At 47.0% G+C, this 23,934-nt stretch overlaps 2 protein-coding genes across 2 annotated transcripts in view; both read left to right on the top strand.

Moving 5' to 3' along the window:
* Positions 1-1,267: 1,267 nt before the first annotated feature.
* On the top strand, positions 1,268-10,297 carry Tmem128 (transmembrane protein 128). Its single transcript, XM_028758312.1, has 5 exons — positions 1,268-1,378; positions 3,016-3,157; positions 5,558-5,716; positions 8,020-8,126; positions 9,734-10,297. Exons 1-4 carry the CDS (start codon positions 1,288-1,290, stop codon positions 8,117-8,119), a joined length of 492 nt encoding a protein of 163 aa, XP_028614145.1. The 5' UTR covers positions 1,268-1,287; the 3' UTR covers positions 8,120-8,126; positions 9,734-10,297.
* Positions 10,298-18,262: 7,965 nt separating this feature from the next.
* Positions 18,263-23,934, top strand: part of Otop1 (otopetrin 1) — a 29,790-nt gene continuing 24,118 nt past the window's right edge. Inside the window, exon 1 of the mRNA XM_028758308.1 lies at positions 18,263-18,677. Coding sequence (XP_028614141.1) covers positions 18,281-18,677 — 397 coding nt within the window. The 5' untranslated portion in view covers positions 18,263-18,280. The remainder of the gene's footprint in view (positions 18,678-23,934) is intronic.

Here is a 23,934-nt window from a genome sequence, read left to right as displayed (position 1 = left end):
CTTATTCATCTCATCTCCATAGCCTGGCCATGGCAGTTCTTAGTAAACAGCAGGTGCAATAAACGCTTGACTGGGTAAGCACAAACTTTCTCAGATCATGACTCACTAGGGAAAGAGTAGGAGAATAAACAATAGGATTCCTGATAGAGGAAAAAAAAAAATCATGATCCAGTGAAATGCAGATTATGGGCATTGGGTGGTGGGAGCAATTGGCTGGAAAAGCAGCCTGGTTCCCACAGTCCAGACAGGGCCATTTTTCACAAGCCGAGAGAAGAGGGCTCATAAGATCCCTAAACCAGTGGTCTTCTCTTAAGTGGAACAAACCAGATATAGAGGTGGAGTATGTCTATTAGGCAGAAAAGCAGTCTCACGTTCCTTTCTTGCTCAAAGCCATGCAACCAACCTGTCAGCATTACCAGAGACAAAATAAATAGAACACTAAAGTAGTGATCACAAGAAAAAAACAAAACAACAAACAAATAAACAAACAAAAAACTTATTTGCAGCAAATGGGAACAAGGGTAATTGCTTCCAAAATGAATTCCCAGAAACTGAGGAAAGCTGCATTTTATTATAAGAGGAATGCAGACTCTGGAGGCAGAAGGTGTCATCACATCTTGGGAGGGAGCATTCCTGCAGAGTTAGTCTGATTGCAGGCTCTTTTGTTCTTCCAAGCTATGAAAGTGAGAATTGAGGGTCTTGAGGCAGTATCATCTGCCTCAGAGTTATACTTCTGAACAACCTTAAAGGTGAGGAAAAACACTGTATCATTGGGGCTCAGAATACTGAATGGGAACTCTGTCACTTTCTTGCTTAAAGGTACACTGGCGGGGGTGTGGAGTGCAATTTATTTTAATCTCCCTGATCTGGCGGTTCTTTGCTCTTCCTGGAACTGCCTACAACTCATCCCAGACTAGCGAGGCAACCCTTACAGAGCAAGAGTAGCCAGAAGACTGGGGTTTGGAAGTCCAGCCTTGGACAGAAGGTTATTTTCTACGTTTAGGTGCTGGAAGCTGGATGTTCTCGGGGCCGCGCATTCAGAGAAAACGCTAATCTTGGTCGTTTAGAGCTTCCATAGATAGGAACAATCCAGGGACCCACTGCTCCTGAGACCAGAGATCAGTATTTTAAAGTTCAAATCCTTCTTGGTGATTTAGCGCGGTTTCTTCGCCCACTAAAACGGCCAAGATAATACAGTTTTAATCTGAGCGTCCGGAGATACCGCCCTTGGACCTGGCGCCGGAAGTGCTGCGTGCGGTCACTTCCGTCGCACTGGCGGGCGCCAAGATGGACGCTCCGTGGGCTCGGGAGCAGCTACGGCGCCGTTACCTATTTCCTTCCGAAGTAGAGCTGAACTGCGAGGACGAGGCCAAGCCAGGTGAGGCTCCCCAGACTTTGGGTCCCAGGGTTTACCAAGTTGGGCCGCGAGTCTGTGTCCAGGATCCTGACAGGTCTTGTAACCCTCGCATCCTCCCCTGAGCTGCATTTCCGCATTCCAAGGAGAGCCGACTTAACACCGCATTGGATACACCCTTTAAAACTACAACTAACCGTAGTTTCCTAGTCTTAAGAATTAACCCCAGAACCTATACAAAGACGTATGCAGAGTGTTTCACTTCAGCTTTGCCTGTAATACGGTATGGTTGGATATACCTAGCTGCCTGTCAGCAGAAAGATAGCAAAATAAGTTTGGATTAGATGTATCTCTGCCTGTGCATCAGATAGATTTTTCTATATCCCTGTGGGTCGTTTTCAGAAGGAACCTCAGAACAATATATGACATGCCACCATTTGGGTACAAACTACAATCCATTATGTGTGTTTGCCTGTCGATGCACAGAATAAAAACCAATTACATAGGAACTGATAATGTTGGTTGCCTATAGGCTAGAGAATGGTAAGGCTATGAGTCAGTTTACTTTGGAGCTTTTTGACCTAGATTTGTAAACCTTTGTTTATTTGTTAGCCTTTCAAAATAAACACTAGCAACATTGTGCCAAAGCATGACAACTTATGCGTTTTGAGAGTATCTTCAAGAATTTGTGTTAGTACTAACCTCTCCAGAGACTCTGATAGTCATGGGACTTCATTTGGAGACCAGTAGTCCTCACATGACAATACAGAGAGGGCATGTCAGAAGCCCTTCATTTTGTCTGCAGGGAGAGCAATAACTTGCCTATCAATGGTGCAGTCCATGCTGTGTTCCTGGGCTAGAGGTCTGGTGTACCATCCTGTGCTGGAGCTACCCCAAAAGCTGATGTCTGTTTAAAACATTTTGGTATAAATTTTATTGTAGTTGACATTTTCCTTTTATTAGTGTATGCACGCGCATTAATTGGTACATGTGCTTTTGAAAGCCAGAGGTTGACATTGCACATTTTCCTCTGTTGGTCTCCACAGTTTTTTGAGACTAGATATCCCTTGGCCCCTGGATCCACCTGTTTCTGTCCCAGCATTGGACTTACAGGCATCCACTGCCTTGTTCACTTTTATGTGGATGCTGGCGATGAACTCAGGTTCTCATGTTTGTGCAGGAAGCATGTTACCTACTGAACCCTCTCATTCCCCTGCTTTTGACGATTTACTTAGTTAACATGACTAATTTCTTTCCTAAAGGAAATGTGAAATAGAGTATGTGTTATACCATACTTCTGGATGGTATTACTGTATCTAGAAGATTATGAAGGTTTAAATGTGATTCCAAGATTCATTTTGCAGGAATAACTAGAATATTAAGCATTTTTTCTAGTGAGCACCTATTAACTCAGCAAATGTAAATCTACCATTTTTGTTATTCATTTGGTTGGTTCTTGGAATAGAACTCAAGACTTCATGCATACTGAAGATATATTCTATATCTCTGCCCCTAAATATACACATGTCCTGATGGTCTGACAGAAGGAGTTGGCACCATAGTGGGCAGGATTCTAGTTACTGGAAAGCACTAGGAGATGACATCATCTGGTGTAAAAAACTGGGCAAGTTTATAACTCAAAAATCTCCTCTGTTTTATAGAAACACCCACAGCTGTTGAGAAAAAGGAGAGACCTCTTCCAAGACTTAACATTCATTCTGGATTCTGGATTTTGGCATCCATCGTTGTGACCTATTATGTTGATTTCTTTAAAACCTTTAGAGACAATTTTCACACCAATAGGTAAGAAAAATCTTGTTTTGACAGGCGTAGTGACACAGCACTTGGGAGGCATAGGCAAGTGGATCTCTTGAGTTCAAAGCCAGGGATACATTAGTGAGACTGTCTCAAGTAACCAAAAAAAAAAAAAAAGAAAAAGAAAAGAACAAAAACATCTTGTTGCTTCATGTTTTTCGTGTGATAGTTTGTCAGTTGACTCTCACAACAGTTAAGAGATGAGCTCAGCTGGCAAAGTGCTTGCTGTTACAAGCATGTTGACTTGAGTTTGATCCCCAGGACCTACGTTCAAACACAAACAAAAAGAAAAAAGAAAAAAGAGAAAGAAAACAAGGAAACAAGCCAGTTTGGTGCCTATAATCCCAGCTCTGGGTAGGCAGAGATGGGGATCCCTGGGCTTGTTGACCAGTTAGTCTGGCTGAATCAAATAGCTTTAAGTCTGTGAGAAACAAAACAAGGGGAGAGTGACCTGTCTTAAAAACAAGGGGAGAGTGACCAAGAAAGACACCATTGTTGTCCTCTGGCCTACACACACACACACACACACACACACACACACACACACACACACACGACACTGTTGACCTCTGGTGCTGTTAGTCTCTATCAGACATGATGTTGAAGCAACTACTGGCGATACAGAAAAAAGCAAGACACTTTAGCCAAAGGGTGCAGGTTTTCACACATAAACCTAGTAAGTTTTGGGGGTTTAGTGTATGTGAGATGTTAATTATTGTCTTCCTATCTTGTGTGGTCCTCTCATGACCCCTCCCATTACCCTTATGTATAGCATTAGCTATTTGGTGTGTTGACTGTGTCAGTAAGCTGATTCTAGTAGTCGTTTTACTATGTTGCACACAGTAGATTACATCATTGTACCTTGAACATATGCAGTTTGAAATTGTTATGTGTGCCTCCAGAAGACTGGAGAAGAAAGACCTGAGAACCAGAGGAGGAGTGGGAACTGTGGCCTGAGAAAGGTGTGTTTTAGGTAATTAGGGCAGAGTAGTTATGAAGGGAGTGATGAGAGGGTGTGACTCAGAGTTGTCTTGAAGGTCGGTGGGAGGAGTCAGGAGCTTAGCCCTGAGTCCTAGAGTCAGATAGCCCTTCATACCCAGGGGCAGACCCCGTCCTCTCTCATAGGAGCTGACCATGGAGCAGAAGTTCTGTATCATGTGTGACTAATGTTGAGGCTATCAGGTATCAGAAAAGGGGGAGATGTAGGTGATGTCTGAGCTGGCACATGAGGACTGTGTTTAGTGCCAAGAACAGTGACTAGACATAACTGGAACCATAAAAGATACAGACAGGAATTTGGTCTTGCTGAATCATGGGAAATACAGTCCTTAAAGTCTTCAGGTGGAAGGGTGCAAGACGTGAAGTAGTTCATTTAAATCTTGAGAAAGAGACTGCTCTATCCTTTATGAGGAAGAATTTTTTAAAATTTAAAAAAATTTTTTTAAGCATTTCCCCCATCCCCATTCTTCCATCTGTTCATTCCTTGGTAGGTCATGTGACGTGTCTAAGTGAGATTTAGATGGGGAACTGGAACCGAGCATTATTCTCTTGGGCATCTGCTTCCTGCAGGAGGCAGACTATGCTCGCTTTGCAGGCTTTTATTTCCACACTCAACAGGCCACACTGACAAAGTGGAAATTCATGGGCCGGAACCAAAGAGTAAGCCTGTGGGGGAATTTAGTGTCAACAAAGTCTCTGTTGGCACTCCCCAAAGCCATGCTCTTCCCTCAGCTCCATCAGTGACAAGGCTGACACTAGATTTTCATCAGCTGGCAAACTTCATCTCACAGCTGGTTTAGAACCTGCTGGGAGAGAGCAAAGTACCTGAAATGCCACCTCAGCAGCAGTTTTTTGTGAACTAGAACTTGGGCCAAGCCCAGGATGGGTCTGGCATGGCGGCAGGGGCACGTCTGCATTCAGTAGCTTATTTTCTGCTGTAGCAGACTCATTACCTGGTTTCATAGTGCCTGCTTGACAGGTGATGGGCAGGATGCCAGGAGGACCTGGGACTGTTGTTTGCTCAGGCCGTGATGGGAAGGTAGATGTTTCAGGGCTTTAGGGATGTATCCTTTCATTGGCTTTCTTAGGACTTCACTGTGAGAGAAGTAGCATTAGAAATGGTCCCACACAGATGATGTATTGGATCAACCACAGCATTAAGTGGGTGTCTTGGGACCACATGCCCTCCAGTGGCAGAGACCATCTAGATAGACATTAGACACTAGGCCAGGGCTGTGGGGATGAGAGAAAGTTGAAAGCACAGGCCTGGCTTCAACATGGTGTGTTTTTAGAGGCAAAAAGGCATGACCCCTACCAAGCCAAGGCTACAGGAATCTATACTTCTCCCAGCTCTGTTGGTACTTCCTTCCTTCCTCTTTGTCTCCACAGTTGGTTTCTATTTGGCGGAGCCTTTTTGTTTGTCAGCCTGTCAATTGCATTTTACTGCATAGTCTATCTGGAATGGTATCGTGGGATTGAAGAATACGATGTCAAGTACCCAACGCTGGTGCCCATCACAACAGCAACTTTCATTGCAGCAGGGGTTTGGTGAGTGGGTGTTGAATATGAATGAAAAGCAATTGCTTTGTGTTCTGGTAATGATGAATGTGACCCAGAACCTAAATCAAGCAGCATGGTGCCCCAGGGAAAGGGGGATCCCAGGCACTCTGTTCTTTGGGGGTCTCCTCTCAATGTCTTTCTTTCTTAGTCTGCCTTAGTTATTTAAGACAGAGAAGGTGACATCTGCACATACTCTGTGTCTCGTTTATTATTAAGTGTTTTTCTTTGCGATGCATAAGACACACAAAAGGAAAACCAAGTGCAGCTGAGCGAGCTAATCACAAGGTGAGCGCCCCTGCAAAGCTTGCTGAGGTTGGAGAGGAGTGGAGCTGTCATCCTGACGATCCCTCCTGCTCTCCTGTGCTTCACTGTGCCTTCCTGCCCCATGCAAACGCTGCCCCATCTTTGTTGCCGTTTTTATGCATCCCATAAACACTGTTCTGTTCGTCTGTGTTTTGAACACAGGCTCTAGAGAAGTTGGTTGTACAGTCACCAGTCTTTAGTAGTTAACTGTATACATGCAGTGTATACATGCAGTTCACTTGTAGTTTGCTCCCAGCAGTTATTCATTGCTAGTTGTCACTCCACCGTGTAACTGAATCCTAGTGTGTCTGTTATGCAACCACATCGTCAGGCTGTTTATAGTTGGTGCTGTTTGGAAGGGCACCATTAAGAACCTTTTCAGTCTGCTGGGCTTATCTGTGTATACATATACCCAGAAAGGTGAGGTCTGTGCATGCCCCAGGTGTCCATTCCACCAGCTTCATGACGTAGCATCAGGCTCTTCCCAAGTGGTTGAGCTGTCTCACCAGCCACTGTTTCCCAAGGTGAGTGTCATCTGTGTTAAGCATATGCAGTCCTTTTCTCTCTGTGCTCTCTAAACAGCAGAGTCTCAGTGCCTTGGGCAGCAGTTCACGGCATATGGCACTGTTAGGATCCTAGGGACATGACATAAGGACGTGGGGAAAGATGCAGGTGACCTGCAGGTGCAGTGTTCCCTGTAAGGCCCCTGAGCACTTAAAGACTTGGTGTCTCTGCAAGATTTTGGAGCTAATGATCCCTAGGTAGGAAGGGACACTGTCATGCTTTCCCCGAGTGTCTAGTAGACATTTCAGCTTGCGGCTCTTCCACCGTGGAGGTAGCCGTGCCTTTTAAAGGTTACATGTCTTTCCCAGTGTGCACGTGCTAGGACGGCTCAGCTCAGTCCCTGTTGCCAGCGTGAACCCACCTTTGTAAATTCACATATGCTCAGTGAAGAAGAGAGGCTATTTTTAAAAAAGAAGGAAAAAAGGTAATACTCACTGAAGAAAAACTTTCAAATAACAAAAAATGTAGAGAAAACAAAGCTTCCGCTCTTAGGGTTTTTTTTTTTGTTTTTGTTTTGTTTTTTTCCAGACAGTGTTTATCTGTGTAGCCCTGGCTGTCCTGGAACTCACTCTGTAGACCAGGCTGGCCTCATACTCAGAAATCCACCTGCCTCTGCCTCCCAAGTGCTGGGATTAAAGGCGTGTGCCACCACCGCCCAGCTTGGGTATTTTGTTTAATTTATAATGTAAATTGGATTCTGCTTTTTTGGGAAGTCTTAAAGCTTTTTGTATATTCCTCTTAAATGCCCTTTCTTTGACCAAGTTTCGGCTGTCGTTGGACATTACCCCTGTGAGGTCAGTATTCCATGGTGACGGTAGACCAAGGATGCTGTTTGACTTTGCCTTCTGTAGCAGGAACATCCCAAGAAACATTAAATTAGCTTTAGGCCTGTGGCTTATGATTATTCGACATCTATTTATCCAGGATTACATATTAAAACCCATAGCAGTCTGGAGAGCTTACTTAATTTTTTTATGGTTTCCCTGGTAGCTTCTGCTTCTATCACTTCAGTCATTGAAACTCATTTGCTTTTAGTAAGTGTTTTATTTGATTTGGTGACAGGAATACTGTTTTGTTTTGAATGAAGGCTTATAGCATCGTGTACAGCATTGCTTTTTCATGCTATTTTAAGAGTTGTTTCGCCTTTTTCCATGATAACACCTGGGAGGATAAAGCAGGCTGCAGCCATTTGAGTTTGTGGTCTATTCCTCATGCTAACGTGGGGAGGCCCATGTCACCCCAGGTCACCTTGCAGCTTCTGTCAGCACAGGCAGAAATCTCCTTCCTATCAGATCATGGCACTGGGTCTAAAGACCTGCCTGGGTGGACGTTCTCAAGCGGAGCTCCCACTCTGAGCTCTGGAGTGCAGTGCATTTGTGCCATCCCAGTTGCTGTTGTCAGCTGTTTGGTTTGGTTTCTTTCAGCTTCAACCTGGCTCTGTGGAATGTGTGGTCATTTTTCACTCCCTTGCTGCTGTTCACCCAGTTTATGGGGGTCGTGATGTTCATCTCACTCCTCGGATAAGCTCCAGGTAAGATGTCCGTTTCTAACAGTGAGCTGTGGAAACGTCTTGCAGTCACTTCCTGAAAGCTCTCTGACAGACTGCCTGGGAATGACTTCCTGTTGTGATTGTGCTGAAGCATTTCACCACTGAACATAGCTGCAAGGACTGAGGCCACCTTCCCAAGGTGTAGTTTTAAGTACTCATTTTTCAGAGACAGCATCATGCCTTTCAAAGAACTCATAAAGGCAGCATGTGTGTCTTAATGTAGATAAGTTCACATGAGGCCGTTTTATATTGTGTGCATGACTGTTGGCTGGGTGGCTCTTTGAAGTAGTATGGGAATAATGGTGATCTTACCCAACTTGGGACAAATTCTGTCATTTGCTATAAGTATTGGATGAATGGTAGGTACCCTAGCCCTTTTGAAAAAATTCTTTTCAGGGACTTAAGAGATGGCTCCCTGGTGAAGCTCCCTGGCTCCTCTTGCAGAGGACCTGCGTTCCATTCCTAGCATCTCCGTTGTGGCTCACAACCTTCTGTAACTCTAGGTCCAAGAGATCTAACACCTTGGCCTCCACAGATGTTGGGCACACATGTCCTGGGCACACATGTGCTGTACCTACGTATACACAAGCAAAACACTCAGGTGCATAAAATAAAAATAAATCTTAAAAAATTCTGCCCTTTTTATAATTTTGGAGAAGTTATGTGTCCCTGTGCCAGCCCCTGCCCAGGTTTGGGGTATTGATAAACATTTATTAAATAAGTGTGTAGAGTATTAAGAATGGGCGTGCTGTGATTAGGGTAGAAAAGACAATATAGTCCCTCCCCTCATGCCACTTACATCTGACTTGGAGAAAATCAACTTGACAGGGCCGTTTGCAGATGGGAAGTGTGATGGGTGGGGCTCAGGACCAGGGTGTTCCAGCTGATGGAGTGTGTGCACTCTGTGGCCCTTGGGGAGTGAGATGTGGAGTACATGTCATCCTGCTGTTGCCTACAGAGTTGAGTAGCTGACCATCACCATGCTGACACAAACAATTGTCTCCCAGCATTACACAGTGTCCAGAGACTGAGGAGACCTATGGGCCCCTTGTTCCTGTGCACATCTCACTTTAAGAGGCTTAGAGTCCCTGTATCATTCCCACAACTTTGGCTGACCCTGATTCCCACCTTTCTCTCCCCCTGCCCCCTTCCCCAGTGGCTAGCGTTCTGGACTCTGACTGTTTGGCTCTTTCTAGGTGTTTGGGTGCATTTGATTTCCATGTGCCTGGTGTATGGTTGGTGGTGAGAGCAGTGTGGTGCTGGGAGCCATGCAGATTGTCCTTTTTTCTTTTTTAAGTATATATCTGTGTGTATGAGTGTTTGCTTGTATATATGCTTGTTTGTGTATGCATGCATCACATGTGTCTCTGGTACCCACAGAGGCCAGAAGAAGGTATAGGATCCCTTAGAACTGGAGTTATAGAGGTTCTGAGCTTTCATATGGGTGCAGGGAATTGAATCCCAGCCCTCTGCACGAACAGCCAGTGCCCTTCACCACTACACCATCTCTCCAGCCACAACACTTTGTATAATGGGAATTCATGAACTTAAGATGTTTCACTTGGCACATAAATGTTGTTTTCTTCCAGACTTAAGAACATGACCACTTAAAGTGAACAGAGCGTTCAGCTTGTCTGCTGACACAAAGGAGAAGCTCACTGTGCACTAGTGTCTCTGAAGTGAGTTGTTTCCATGGAAAAATTGTGACTTTCTAGATGCCGTCGAAATCAGAATAAATGATCTTTTTCTTGGGTGTCCAAAACAGGTGATTGATTATCAGCAGTTTGTGTTAGACAGAACTAGCAAGTGTTAATCTGTCAGAGACATTAGTAGCTCCTCAGAGGAGCACAGTGCCCACAGTTTTACAGAGTCTGGCTCATTCTACTTGAAGGCTAGCTGCCCTTGTATAGGTGACTGGACACAAGCATGACAGAATCGTGTTGTCACTGTTAGTAGTCACTGGATAGATTGTATTTGTCACAGCTCTTTTGTTAAGAGGACCAAATGGAAACATCTTATTGTTTCCTGTTACTCTGGAGTTTATCATTATGTAAGTTGTTGGGTATTTAACATTTTTCAACTTATGTTCTTTTAATAATGTTTAAGTATATATAATTTTTTCTGTAACATCAATAAAATATTTTTATAACTTTCTTGTGCCTTTGGTTAATACAAATATGGGGTGAGTTCTGGTTTTTGCTGTTTGTATTTAGAGTTAACTAGAAATAATGTAGCTTCATTTTAGAGTAGGTTCCCCTGTTCTTATGTGGCTCAGTAGCAACTGGTGTTTCTGCTCTGTATGCTCCCATGATGCCTGTCATAAGCACTGTGGCACAGAGATGCTTGTGGATTTGTTTTCCTGTGAAGTGATTGATGTAGTCACTGCTGGGATTTGGGCACACAGTACCCACACACACTTAACTGAAGGGACTGCAAATTTAAACTGCAAGCTGAGAATGATACTCATTTTTTGGGTTAGAAAAACAATGTTTGTAAGGTACCCTATTCTAGTGTCTGGTACACAGTAGAGGCATGGTCAGTGAACAAGAGTAATGAGGGAAAGAGAAGCTGAAGTTTACAAGGGCTCAGGCATAATCAGTAGAGTCAAGCCAGTTTGAAGTCCTGTGTGGAGCCTCTCACTTAGAAAAGAGAGTGTGACCCAGGCCGAGGCCAGAGTCAGCTGGACAAGGATATCAGCAATGAGGGCCCAGGACAGGTTGGCGACTGCTGACCTACCAGGTAGAGTGGCTGCCCAGCCTTCTTAATGAACATTGGTTCCGATAGCCACTCACATAAACTGTCCTGGCTTGAATTTTTAAAATTTAATCTGTTTTAAAAGCCAGATGGCTAAGGGACAAATCCTGTGGCCAACTAAGATGGTAGGGAGAAGATTCTGTTACTTAGGAACCGTTTAATGCTTTCATGTGAGCCAGGGCTGGTGGCACTACCTGAAGCTACTGAGGAGGCTGAGCTCTGAAACTTGGAGTCCCTGTTTCAGAAAGCAAAAAGACTGGGCCTTTAAAATATTTGCCTCATGTGCATGAAACTCTAGTTTCAATCTCTAGTATATTAAATAAGCAAATATACAGATATGTATAAATACACACACACACAGGATCATGCTTGGTACTTGCCATGCTAAACTCCTATGTATGTAATTTCTGGGGCTTTTAAAATATACTTACTTTTACTTGTAATTATGCATATGGTGTGTATGTATGGAGGGGTTGTGTGTAGATGCCCGCAGAGACCAGAATAGGGTCTTGAATCCTCTGGAACTGTAGTTTCCGGCATTTGTGAACTGCCCTTTGTGGGAGCTGGGAACTGAACTCTGGTCTACAAGATCGGTCTATGCTCTTAACTGATGGGCAATCTCTCTAGTCTCCAATCTTTTTTTTTTTTATTGTAACGACTAAAGAAATGAGTGATGTCATGCCCTCTCACCACATCTAAATAAGCCAAGGGGAAGGACACCCCGTTGTGAGTGACATGTTGAAATTAACAGTTGTAACTTCTCATCAAGGCGACGACTGTGACAGAATTGCTCTGACTTTGACAATCAGTGTGAAGGCCAAGTTGATGTTTGCTCTTGGCACTCAGGCTCCAATTCAAGCCTGGTTGTCTTGCTTGAAGCACCCCTGGGTGCTTCTAGTGGGCAACTTAGGTAAAGACAGCCCTGGAAAAGCCAGGGTGCTAGGGTGGGTAGGAACAAATCCAGATAACGATGTCACTTAGTTGGCAAGGATGGAAACCAGATGAGGACTTCCCCAAGTCTCCTGAGACCTGGCTTGGGAGGCATTGGTTTTTCTAAGAAACCTGAAGCAAGATTTAATGTTCCTGAGTGAATCTGCGTTATGTAGGGAAAAAAAAAAAGTATTGTGTGCCTAGAGAGGACTTGCCGTACAGATGTGAGGGCTGCAGTTTGGATTAACCAGAGCCCACACAAGAGCCAGAGGTAGGTGGAAGCCACCTGTGGTCCCAGTGCTCAGGAGTCAGGCAGAATCCCTGGAACAAGCTGCTTAGCCAGACTACCCTAAAAGGCAAGCAGTAGGTTCAGTAGAGAGACCCTCCCTACCTTAACATAAGGCATAGTGGAAGACCCCCATGTTAACCTCAACCCTTCACACACATACACACCCATATACATATGCTTCCACGCATGTGAGCATGTGTGCACATACATGTATACTACACATACTTTACTCCCCAACGTAAAAGAATCCTGCATCCCCTTAAGCAGATCTTGTTAAAGGTGGCAAGCAGGATCATTTTTGGGGAGACGCTGGGGACTGGGCTTCTGTGGCTAAGGCAAGGGTAAATGTTCTTGAAAGTTTGGTTCTGTAGGCCAGGCTGGTCTCAAACTCAGACCCACCAGCATCTGCCTCCACCTCCGGAGTGCTGGGATTAAAGCACGTGCCACTACTATCTGGCTAGATGACTCAGCAGTTAAAAATACTAGCTACTCTTCCAAAGGACCCAGGTTCAATTCGCAGCACTCCCATGGTGGCTTACAACTGTCTATAACTCCAGTTCCAGGGGGTCTGACACCCTCACATTGACATATATGCAGCACACCACCAATGCACATAAATGAATAAATTAAATTAATAAGGAAAATGAATGAATAAATAAAGTTTATTTAAAAAACTCTGACACCCTCACACTGACATACCTACACATAAATAGATGAATAAGTGAATAAAATGAATTTTATTTAAGAAGAAAGCAAAAAACAAAGTTTAGCAGTGCTGGAGATGGAACCTGAAGACCACCTGGAGCATTGCCTGCAATTTTTCCGTGTTGTTTGGTTTTTTGTTGTTGTTTTTGTTGTTTGTTTGGGTGTTTGGTTTCTACTTGTTAATTTATTTAACAACTTACTTATTTTTATTTTATGTATTGGTGTTTTGCTTATGTCTGTGTGAGAGTATCAGATCCCCTGAAACTGGTATTACAGACAGTTACGAGCTACCATATAGGTTGTGGGAATTGAACTCTGGTCCTCTGGAAAATCAGCTGGTGCTCTTAACCACTGAGCCATCTCTCCAGCCCCTGCAATTTTTCCAATTTTTGTAAAAAAAAAAATTTCCAGTTTTTACAACTTCTTGGGAGTCTTAGCTCAGCATTCCTTAAAGTGGAGAGAATTAAATATTATAGTCAGTTGTCTCCAGGTACTTTAGAACTGAGACTGTCGTCTGTTGTTCACACAGGAAAGTGGCATTAGAGTAGAGCAGCAGAGCCATCCCAGGTCAGGGAAGGCTGAGAAGATGGGTGAGCCCAACAGTAAAGAATTGGCTATTCCGCAAAGGGCATGAATTCACAAAAGGCTTGCAGGTCGGCAGCTGAGGAACACACCCGTTACCCTGGGAGTGTGATTCATTTCCAAACACTCTGAGCCTTAAGGATAGCTGTAGTTTTTCTTTCTTTCCTCATTCAAGTTTTGAGACTGGTATAGTTCAGGCCAGCCCTGAACTTGCTACATAGCTCAGGCTTGACCTTGAGCTTGTAAACTTCGCATCTTAGCTTTCTTAATGCTGGGATTACAGGCCTTTGCCTCCATAGCCAGTTTACAAGTCTTTTCATCCTTTATTTGGAGTGCAGGCCTCATGGCATTGATGGAGTCAATCCTGTGTGCAAATGTAAGACGTCTCACCTACGGATAAACATCATGTTACACTTTCTCATGTTTCTTCAATGAGGCCTATTTCTTTGATCCCCCTATACTACAAAACCACCAGAGAATCTCCTATTTATTTTCTATCTCTGTTCCTCTCTTGAAAAGAAATTACAAGGGATATGGTGATAGATGCCTGTGATATCAACTACATGGGAGGCTGAAGCAGAAAGATTTTGAGTTTGAGGCCAGTCTAGGCTACATAGGAGATCCTGTCTCAAATTTTTAAAAAGCTCTGGGGACATAGCTCGGTGGTGGACTGCTTGCCCAGCATGTATAAAACCCTGAGCTTGAGCCACAGAACCTTGAGAGTAAAAAAGAAATCTCACTGCAGCATGTGAAGTGCAGGGGATGAGGTCTTCATGTGTGCGATACAAAGGAGTCACAGAGAATATGAAATACTTTCTCCTTCCCAGCTCATACCCTGGAAGGCATGAACACCATGCCGTGAGCCAAGTATCCACAGCATCCTTCACTGCCCCCAACACTCGCACCATCTCTCTGTGACCATCAGAACTTTCCTTACACAGCCCTGTGTCCCGTCAACAGGGGTCACCGGAGAAAGCCTCCCAGGTCTCATCTGATCTTTGGACTCAGTCCCGCTTTCGTCTGTATGTTCCGGGTATCTATTGCTGCATAACAAACCACACCCTAATGTACGTGGCTTGAAACAACGGCCACCATTTATTCTGCTCAGGAATCTGAAATCTGAGCAGGAGTTGGCAGGGACACCTTGTTTCTGCCTCACAGGAGCAAGACTCAGCTGAGATTGGACAAACCCCTTTCAAGATGCTTCATTGAAGTTGGCGGTGGGTGCTGGCTATGGGGTTCACTCTTTGTTGACCTCTCCATGGGGCAGCTTGGATTTCCCAGATTCAAAGGGAAGGGCTGTGGCTTTCACCATCCTTAAATACACGTATGACTGGCTGACTTGCAGGTGGAGCCTACAAGTTCCCATCCCAGTTCTGACTGGGTAACAGCAGTATGGTGACTCTCTAGTCCACCAGCCTGTACTTGCAGCTGCTCTGACTTGGGTCTTACAGTCTAACAAAGCCAAGGACACATGAAGTAGCTTAGGCAGACGGGGCTGGATATGGTCTGGCAGAAGCCAGCAGGAGAATCACGGTGCAGATCTAAAGGGTTGTAGAGTGAAAATGGCCTTTTACAGATAAGTTATTTTCCATCAGACAACTTCTCTCCTATTTCTGAGAATTATGTGACCACAGGACCACAGTTTCCATTATGAGCTGGATATTATCTGATCTAGCCAACCACAAGGTTGCATATACACAGTGGTGTCTGTTGTCAAGCAGATGTGGCATGTAAGACACAGAACAAATGGACCTGCAGCTGGTCCTCATCCCCTCCAGACTGACACCTGCCTCATGGCCTCAATTCTTTAATCCACATCTATAGTAACATGACACTGTCTCATGAGAGGAGAAGCAACTCAGGCTATATTTACAGGTGCTTCTGCATGGCAAGATGGTACCAACCAAAGGTGGACAACTACAGTCTTACAGTCCCACCTAGTGCCAATCCTGCTGGACAGTAGTCAATAAAACCTCTTCCTATGAGCAGAATGATTGACTGGTATGTCCTATGGTCTGTCTCGTCTGAAGAAAGATCTATAAAGAGCAGAAACCTGCCCAGGGCCATGGGTGGGTTCTGGGAGGCTCAGCGATGATCAGCGACTTAGAAAGATGAACTATCTGAAGACCAAGACATGGGCAAGAGGGCTGAGGTAGATCTCCAAATGGATACTGTATAAAAACTTGCACCTCAAAAGAACTGAGCAGCAGGAACCCACAGTGTTGGGTGGTTTAGGGAACTGATACCCAGAAGGCTACAGTGAGCTGAGCAGTAAGCAGCCCACTGGGCACCTTACTCTGGGAATCTGCCTGGGAGAGGTAGGGCTGTGTTGGGGTCTCGTATGGAGGGAGTGGGGATTTTCCCCCCTGGGCTGGACACAGGACTTCCCATCAGGCTGTTGCTGACATCCTCATCTGTCTACGTATGGGGGTCTCATTATCATGAGATCTCACACACATTAATGAAGGAGACATGACCTTGGAAGGACTGTAGTCAGTGAAATGCTCGCCTCATAAGTATGAAGACCTAAACCTAAGCTCAGTCCTCAGAATATACATTAAAAAAAAAAAAGTCAGCATGATGGCACACACTTGTAACCCGGAACTGAAGAGGCAGAGATGAGCAGATCCCTAGGGCTTACTCGATACTAATCCTAGCCTAGGTGACAAGTTGAGGCAGAATAGGGAGCAGGAACCGTGCTGGACAAGTGACACCTAAGGTTGTCTTCTGGCCTCTACACATATGCATATGTTTGTGCATCCCCGACTCGGTACACACCCACGTGACCATGGTATTAGCTCAGAGCCCATTTTAGAGTTTAGAGATCAGGAAACTATGGAAGGTGAACAGGGACTCTTTACAGCAGCCTCAGAACTCTTAGATCCTTTGAGCATCATTTCAGAAGGAAAGAACCACATTTTCACTTTGCCAGTGACCAGCTACCATGCCACGATGCTGGGAAAGGCATACAGGAAAAGTGACAGGATACATTTGCAGGATGGGGGTGGGGTGGGGGGAGAGGAGTGGGTTCTTCTGAGATCCAGTCCCTAGGCAATCAAAGGCTCGTTGGAATCTGTAGAGTGGCATAGGTTTGGGGCTGACTAGGATAACGTTTGTGGGCTTTTGAAGTTACAATTATTTATTTAGTTATTTATTGAGTGTGTGTGCATATCACTGTGGACCTATGGAGGTCAGAGGAAAACCTGTAGGAATTTGCCCTCTCCTTCGTCCATTTGGGGGCTGGGCATCCAACTTAGATTGTCAGGATTGGTGTCAAGTGTCTTTACCTGGGGAGGCATCCCGCTGGTGTCACTACAATCATTCTTTGCATACAATGGAAGCCCCTCTCCACACCTGCCTCCAGCTTCCCACAGGATAGCTATTCTAGGCACACAGATGCTGCCTCCTCCTGAGACCCTCTCAGCCTTCCTGGCAGGGGGCCTCCTGGGGCGCCTGTGTCTCCTGGAAGGCTGGGTTGCCTTAGGGTCGCATGTTAGTTTCCTCTGGGCACCGAGGAAATAGCTATCTGCTGTAAGATCTCATCTAACCATTGGCTTCCAGGACTGCCCTGGCCTTACTGAGTCCTCAGAGTTAAGTGCAGAAAATATCTCAGTGTGGATTACCTATATATAAATGGAAAGAATAAACAAATGAATTTAATGATGAAGGCGAGGCAAGTCTCCAGAGCTACTTGGGCCCAAGGCTTCTTGTCCTCTTTCATCCCCCACCCCCCACTCCCTTTAGCAGTCATCACCAGCTGTTGCCCTGTCCGTGTGCAGGGTGTCCTGCAAATAAAAACCCTAGGTTTCCTTGTTAAAATATGAAGAAATTGAAATCGACTACAGCAGAGCGTTAAAACCAAGGCGGAGCGGACATCTCGGCCTGTGCTCTGCCCCGTGTTGCCCTCTCTGAGCCCGATGTCCCGATTGCTCCCCCATTGCCCTCTCACACCACACTGATGGGCCCCAGGCTCTCCTCTAGGTCATGGTCAACCATAGGACGCTCTTTCGCAGAAATCCGCCGCGCTTCCTTTTGGCACGGGAGCGGAGGGCCTAGGGAACTGCCTCAGGGAAAAGCTTTGGAATGGAAGCAATTGGACTCCTGAGAGTCCGGACCACCCCTTTCCCTGCTCAGCTTCCTCTGGAAGCATCTCCAGAAGAGGATATGGAGGGATGACTTCTTGTGTAGTGGCACCAGTTTTAGCTATTGTCGAGGCTCTCGCTCAGGTCCCCACACAGGCACCCACAAGGGACAAACGAAGAGACCCCCAAAGATGCCTGTCCCCTGCTTTTTACCCTGAGCCAGACACAGGTCGAGGACGGAGAGACAAAAAGCACCCAGTAGAAAACCTCAGGGACTAGGACACACAGATGAGAAGGATCCATATACGCTCGACCCCTGCGGGCCCACCCAAAAGTCTAGGGGTCGGGGACACAACCCTGGCGCGACCACGCCCTCAGCAACCCTCTGATCTGGCTCCCACGACTCCTTGTGTCCCCTGGTATCCCACCCCTCCCCGCCAGCCGCGGAGCCGACGGGCGGCACCTGTTGCAGTCCCGCGTTTCCGGGGAGCCGGGGTGGGGTAGGCGGGCTGGGCGCGGGGGTGGGGTGCTGGTGGCACAGGCAAGGCAGAGGTGCAACAGGGCTCGACAAGAAGTGGCGGGGGCAACGGGCTGCAGGCACCTGAGCCGGCATCAGGAGCTCCGAGAGGGAGGCCAGCGACTGGGATCTGACTGAGGGCCGGGAGTACTGGAGGAGAGCGGGATCTGAGGGCACTGGCGAGCCGGGCTGGTGCCCAGAGGGCGTGGGGAAAGGACTGGAGCCAGGAGGAAAGTGAGGGGCGGGAGCAGCCGCCTGGGGACCAGACTGGAAGATGCCTGGGGGCCCGGGCGCGTCCTCTTCTCCCTCAGCATCCTCAGGCTCCCTGCATGCGGCGCCGTCGGGGATCACGGAATGCCCTCCGCCCCTGCCTTCCCTAGCCCGGGGGTCTCCACAAGCTTCCGGTCCCCGGCGCGGCGCCAGCGTCCCGCAGAAGCTGGCGGAGATTCTGAGCAGCCAGTATGGACTGAACGTGTTCGTAGCGGGGCTGCTGTTCCTGCTGGCCTGGGCGGTGCACGCGACGGGTGTGGGCAAGAGCGACCTGCTGTGCGTCCTAACCGCGCTCATGCTGCTGCAGCTGCTCTGGATGCTGTGGTACGTGGGTCGCAGCTACATGCAGCGCCGCCTCATCCGCCCCAAGGACACGCACGCGGGTGCGCGCTGGCTCCGCGGTGAGTGCAGCCCGGCCGTCCTCCACGCCTTTCCTTGAGAGCCAACTTTAGCTCTCTGCCGCATCTCTTTTCTCGCCCTCCTCTCGAGTTTCCCTTGTCTGCCTTAGGCTCTGTTAGACGGTCTCCCTGCTTTAAGTTTGTTATAATGTTTCAGGCTTGGACTTGCAGGTCACTCTCTCCCTCTTGAGGCTCAAGGCGTCTATGATCTTGCCTCAGACAAACTCTTTCCCTTTGAGCCCTCATCCTGAGCTGTAGGCTGTCAAAGACTCTCAGTTCCAGTCAGTATTGAAAGCCCCAAGGTCTTTGCATATTCTGTTCCTCCTCTTGGAATGCTATTCCACCCTTCCTTCTGTCCTGCTTTCCATGCCTGAGCTAAGGCCTCCCTGAGTCTGATGCGTATGCTACTGCTCCATTCCGTGTTTCTGCCCACACCCCCACCCTTGCTGTGACCTGAACTCCAGGCAGCTAGCTGTCTTTTCACCCCATTGTGGGGGAGCCTGTGATGCTTGGTCCTAGAGCCACACAGGCTTGGCTTGGAGGAGGTGCTGAGAGGATGAGGGAAGTCCTGAGGGCATGGTCTTGAGGATTGTCCTCACTGCATGCTAGAGGGGCTGCTCATATTGAAAACAGACCCAAATGGGTCAAAGGGGGCCAGAGACACGAGGGCAAAGGGAGAGGGCTGAGATCCAGGGCAAAGGGAGCAGACGGGATCCAGGGCAAAGGTGCCTCCTCCCACTTTCTCATCTTAGACTGTAATTTCCCTCAGAGGCTGCTTCCCAATTTATGCACAGTTGACCTCAGGCTTATTTTTTGGTTCTCTACGACCCCAGCTCCAGTCCGAGCCTCTGCAGAGGGGGATCTCAGGCCGGATTGAACCAGAGGGAGCCATGAGACAAGGATTCAAAGGCGTGACCCCAGCGCCCTTGCATCAGAATTGCCCTTGCCATAAGAATAACCCTTGCCATAAGAACCACCCTCTTGCCTTGAATAGAAACATTCAGGGATCAGTTTATTTTTTCCTCCAAGAAAATTGTACATGACCACAAACTGCCTAAATTTCTGAAAATGGAGGTTTGAAGGATCTTGTGGGTTTGTGGATTATGAATGGCGGCTGGGGGATCAACGTCACATAGACAGGGCTGGTACTGTTAGCCTAGGATGCTGACACTTTAACCCTTTCCCAAGAGTAAGCATCCTTGCTCCTTCACCCACCTCCTCTCTCCTCTGTCTCTTTTCCCTTCAGCTCTTCAGCCTCCCCCTCCCTCCTGACTTCTGCTTCTTCTCTTCCCTCATTTCCTATCTCTCTCCCTTACCATCCTTTTCCTCCTTTCTTGCTTCCTCCCTGTAGCTCTCTTTCCTCTTTTTCCCTTCCTCTTCCTTCACTTCCTTTATTCCCTCCCTCCATTCTTCCCTCCTCTTTTCTCTGACTGGCCCTGTTATTTCCCAAGGTGGGAATCCAGAGGGAGAAGCAGGACAAGAGCACAGACCAAGGTTTCCTGTGGACGCACTCCATATCTTTCAGACAGCCTGTACCGATGAACTAGACTAGGCAGATGGAGGCCAGCACAGAGTAAACTACAAACTCTTAAGAAATGGTAACCAGGAGGAGGATGAGCGGGAGGGCTCATGATGTCCAGATGCTCAGAGAGTCCAGGGGAGGCCAGGACCTCAGAGAATGTTGAGTAGCTAGTTTAGGAACCTGTAAAGGCCAGGGTGGGGTCTTGGGGGGGTATATGACACCACAGAGGATGGGGGAATTGGCATGGGTTCTCTGGGATCCCACGGGACACCTGGGAGAACAGCACTTAGGATGTGTGGATCCTTTGGAAGTTGCCCCATAGTGATGTCCCCATTCCAGGGGTGCACATGCGCTGGGCAAAGCATTGGCCTGGAAGACATGGCTTGTACTGCCCACTTCCGTCTCTTTCAGCTTTCTGAGCTCTAGTTAGATAAGAATCACAGTTACCTCATGGGGAGGAGCAGGAAGATGACCATGAGCTGGCCCTTCCTGCAGAAAGTTTGGGAGCAAAAAGTTGGTTACCATGACCAAGGTGCCAAGAGGAAGTACCTTGGCCCAGCAGGGACTGAAGTTTCCTTTGGACTCTTAGCTGGATAGACTGGTTTGTGGCAGAGTCTCAGTCCTGTCTGTATTGGGGGTGGGTAGGGCAGTGTCCTGAGACTCATTGATGAAGACCCTCCCTCCTGAAACCCCAGGCACTGAGGTTTTCTATGGGAAGCTGTAAGGCCTGGTTTGATCTGCAAGGTACCTCTTTGAGCATGAAATATATTCCATTCTACTTCCTGTGAGGGATGAATTATTTTCTTTGCAATAAAAAAAAATACTGATCCACTTAAATAGTTGGTAGCAATGTTGCACTATTGGTCTAACTCCATCTTTGCTGATTTAGGGAGGAGTTCCTCTAGATGCCCGTAGCCTCGGCACCTGTGCCTGCCCCCTGAGCAGCCAGTGAGCAGGTTTCTTACCAGTTAATCACCACTTCCTGATTTTCTTCATTGCTAGCCTGCTCAGAATGGATGAGGCTGGGAGGGTTTTTTGTTTTGTTTTTGTTGTTTTTCTCCCCTTTGTTTCTTGTTTGTCTTAAGATCAGAAGTCCTTTGAACACAAATTCTGGAAGCACTGATGGTTACAAGTGTACTTATTGAGTGTGTTTGGGGTGCCAGACTCATCACAGCCCCATCAGAGCTGTTTCATGTATGGGGGAATCACCCCTGAATTTATTCTACAATTCAGATTTTCAGTTTTTGTTTTTAAATAAGGCATATCTAAACTTGAATTTTTCGAGAGCTCTGCCCAGTGTGCTACCACAAGCTGGCCATGGAAATAGGCTACATGGGGACTGAGAGTACTAGTGATCCTAGTGGACTGGAAGAAAGCGGACACATGTGAGCTGCCTTATGCAAGGCTGGTCTAGGGGGTGGTCATAGAACAAGCTGCAAAGACGAAGGCAGGAAACACAAAGGTCCGTGCTTGGAAGGAAGCTATTCACAGTGACACACTGAAAGTGTGTGTGTGTGTGTGTGTGTGTGTGTGTGTGTGTTGGTGTCATCAGGCAGGTTGGCCATGAACAGAGGAAGAGGGGGAGGAGAAGAGAACCGGAGTAGAGGGGAAGAACCAAGGGAGGGAGGGAAGGAGGGAGGGAGGGAGGGAAGGAGGGAGGGAGGGAAGGAGGGAGGGAGGGAGGGAGGGAGCTGTTAGGTCAGAGGACAGGTTGTCCCGGCCATCTGTCCTGCCTGTCATCTGCTGACTTCAGGGCAGGTACAGCAATCGTGAGACTTCACCTGGAGCTCCACTTTGCATCTCAGGATGGAGGTTCATCTTAATCCATAGCCTTGCTTTCCTGCAGGCAGAGCTTCTCCAGGTGCTTTTTGTTTGCTTGGGCTTCTGTCCCTGTCACTGGCATAGCGAGCCGGTACCACTGCCTGAGATGGTTTCTCAGCTCTCAGTTGAAGCGAAGAAAACCAGTGCTGCCACCTCTGCTCCTGATGTTGATGTTGATGATGATGATGAAGAAGAAGATGATGAAGAAGATGATTTCTTCTGCTTTGTAAATTTATGATGGAATCATCCCATATCTTCCTTCCCTGTCCTCCCTCCAAGCCCTCTCATAGCTTTCTCCCTCCTTGCTTTCCTTCAAATTCACAGCCTCCTTTTCATTGTTGACTTCCAATGTGTGTGCTGCCAGCTCCACAGCTGAGGAGTACCCTTAGCACTCTGTCTTAGCTTTCTTGACCACTGTTGTGAGAACATACCCCAACAGAGCAACTTAATGAGGAAAGGGTTTATTTAGCTCAGAATCTCACAGACTGAGATTACTGTCCCCCTTGGCAGGGAAGTCACACCATTACGAACTTCAAAGAGCTAGCTGGTCATATCCACATTCAAGAGCAGACAGCAATGATTAAATCAGGCTCCCACTCTCTCTGTCTCTCTGTCTCTCTGTCTCTCTGTCTCTCTCCTTTTCATTCGGTCCAGAGTCCTTGCAGTTTGATGCTGTTCACATTTAGGCTGAGGTTTCCAAACTCGGTGAACGCAGTTCCCTCTCAGGCATGTTCACAGACAATCTAGACAGCTCTGCATCAAGACTCCCTTCCCCGTTCATTCTAGAGTGTGTCACGTGGGCTGCCGTCTCTTCACAGAGAGATTCTATGTATCAGTTCCCATTTTCTCTCAGCCTTCAGTCTGCTCTCTGCCTCTCTAAATGTGGCTGTTCCAGAGACTTCCTAGAATGGATGAGTGCTCTTGTGCTTGGCTTTCGTTCCCTAAGGGCAGAGTGTCTGGAGGTTCTTGAGATTGTGGTGTCACTGTCTGGTGACACTGACAGTATTTTAGGAAGAGGCTAGCTTTGTGTCCCTGGAAATAACCCCATGGTGTGGGTGATGTGGCAGCATGACAGTACAGGTGACAGACAGGTGATATCCTGGCTTTCTTTTCCCTCTGTTTTCTGAGCAGGAGGATCTTAGACCTCTGCCAGTGGTGAAGGACGCCTTGCTATGCTTGGATGTTTGCTGGAGCAATGTCAAACTGACTTTTACTCAGGCCCACAGGCCACCCTGACTGTCTTGCACGGCTGGTCTCTCAGTGTAGAGCTGCACTGCCTGGCATGGCCACGTACAGAGTGGTCAGAGGTGGGCAAGAAGCAGAAAGACAATGAAGGTGGCAGACAGTGGTGGATGGAAGCATGACTTCCATAGAAACTTTCACAGAGCTTCACTTTTCTGCCTCAGTTTTCTTACCTGTAAAATGGGAATTATGTTTTTGTCTATTATATCAAGTTATCATGTGAATCAGGGACTTTATGTATATAAACTGCTTAGAAGAGCTTCTAAGTGAGAGGTAAGTACATTATTACTGTGAAACAAAGGAGTCAGGAGTGTAATGCACAAGGTGGGGCAAATGAGGACTCTGGGAAGGACTGGGTGCTTAGAGATTGATCCCCAGACATAACTTTGTGGAACTCAACAAGGCAGACACCAGACCATAGCTTTGTCTCATCGTTCATGGGGACCCATCACAGGTTATTAAGAAAGAGGACAATAGAGATGGGAACATCCAGCTAAGGTTGGGAGATGGGCACACAGCAAAAGCAGTACCAATCCCAAGACTCTTCCAGAAGCACAGTTAAGTCTTGCTAGGCCCGTCTACCTTTCCTCCTCTCCTCTCCCCTCCTCTGTCTTCACTTTATCTTCCTTCCTCCCCTTCCTCCACTCACCCCTGCCTGCTCCTCCCCTTCCTCCA

This window comes from Grammomys surdaster, unplaced genomic scaffold (genome assembly GCF_004785775.1).
Source record: "Grammomys surdaster isolate TR1022 unplaced genomic scaffold, NIH_TR_1.0 126187, whole genome shotgun sequence".
Taxonomy (NCBI): domain Eukaryota; kingdom Metazoa; phylum Chordata; class Mammalia; order Rodentia; family Muridae; genus Grammomys; species Grammomys surdaster.
The sequence above is the reverse complement of the archived record's forward strand: the minus strand, read 5'-3'. Positions and strand labels throughout refer to the sequence as shown.

Coding starts and splice junctions, on each gene's coding strand:
- Tmem128 (XM_028758312.1), top strand. CDS start 1,288: ATGGACGCTCCGTGGGCTCGGGAGCAGCTACGGCGCCGTTACCTATTT. Junction 3,158..5,557: donor GACAATTTTCACACCAATAG/GTAAGAAAAATC, acceptor TTGTCTCCACAG/TTGGTTTCTATTTGGCGGAG. Junction 5,717..8,019: donor TTCATTGCAGCAGGGGTTTG/GTGAGTGGGTGT, acceptor GGTTTCTTTCAG/CTTCAACCTGGCTCTGTGGA.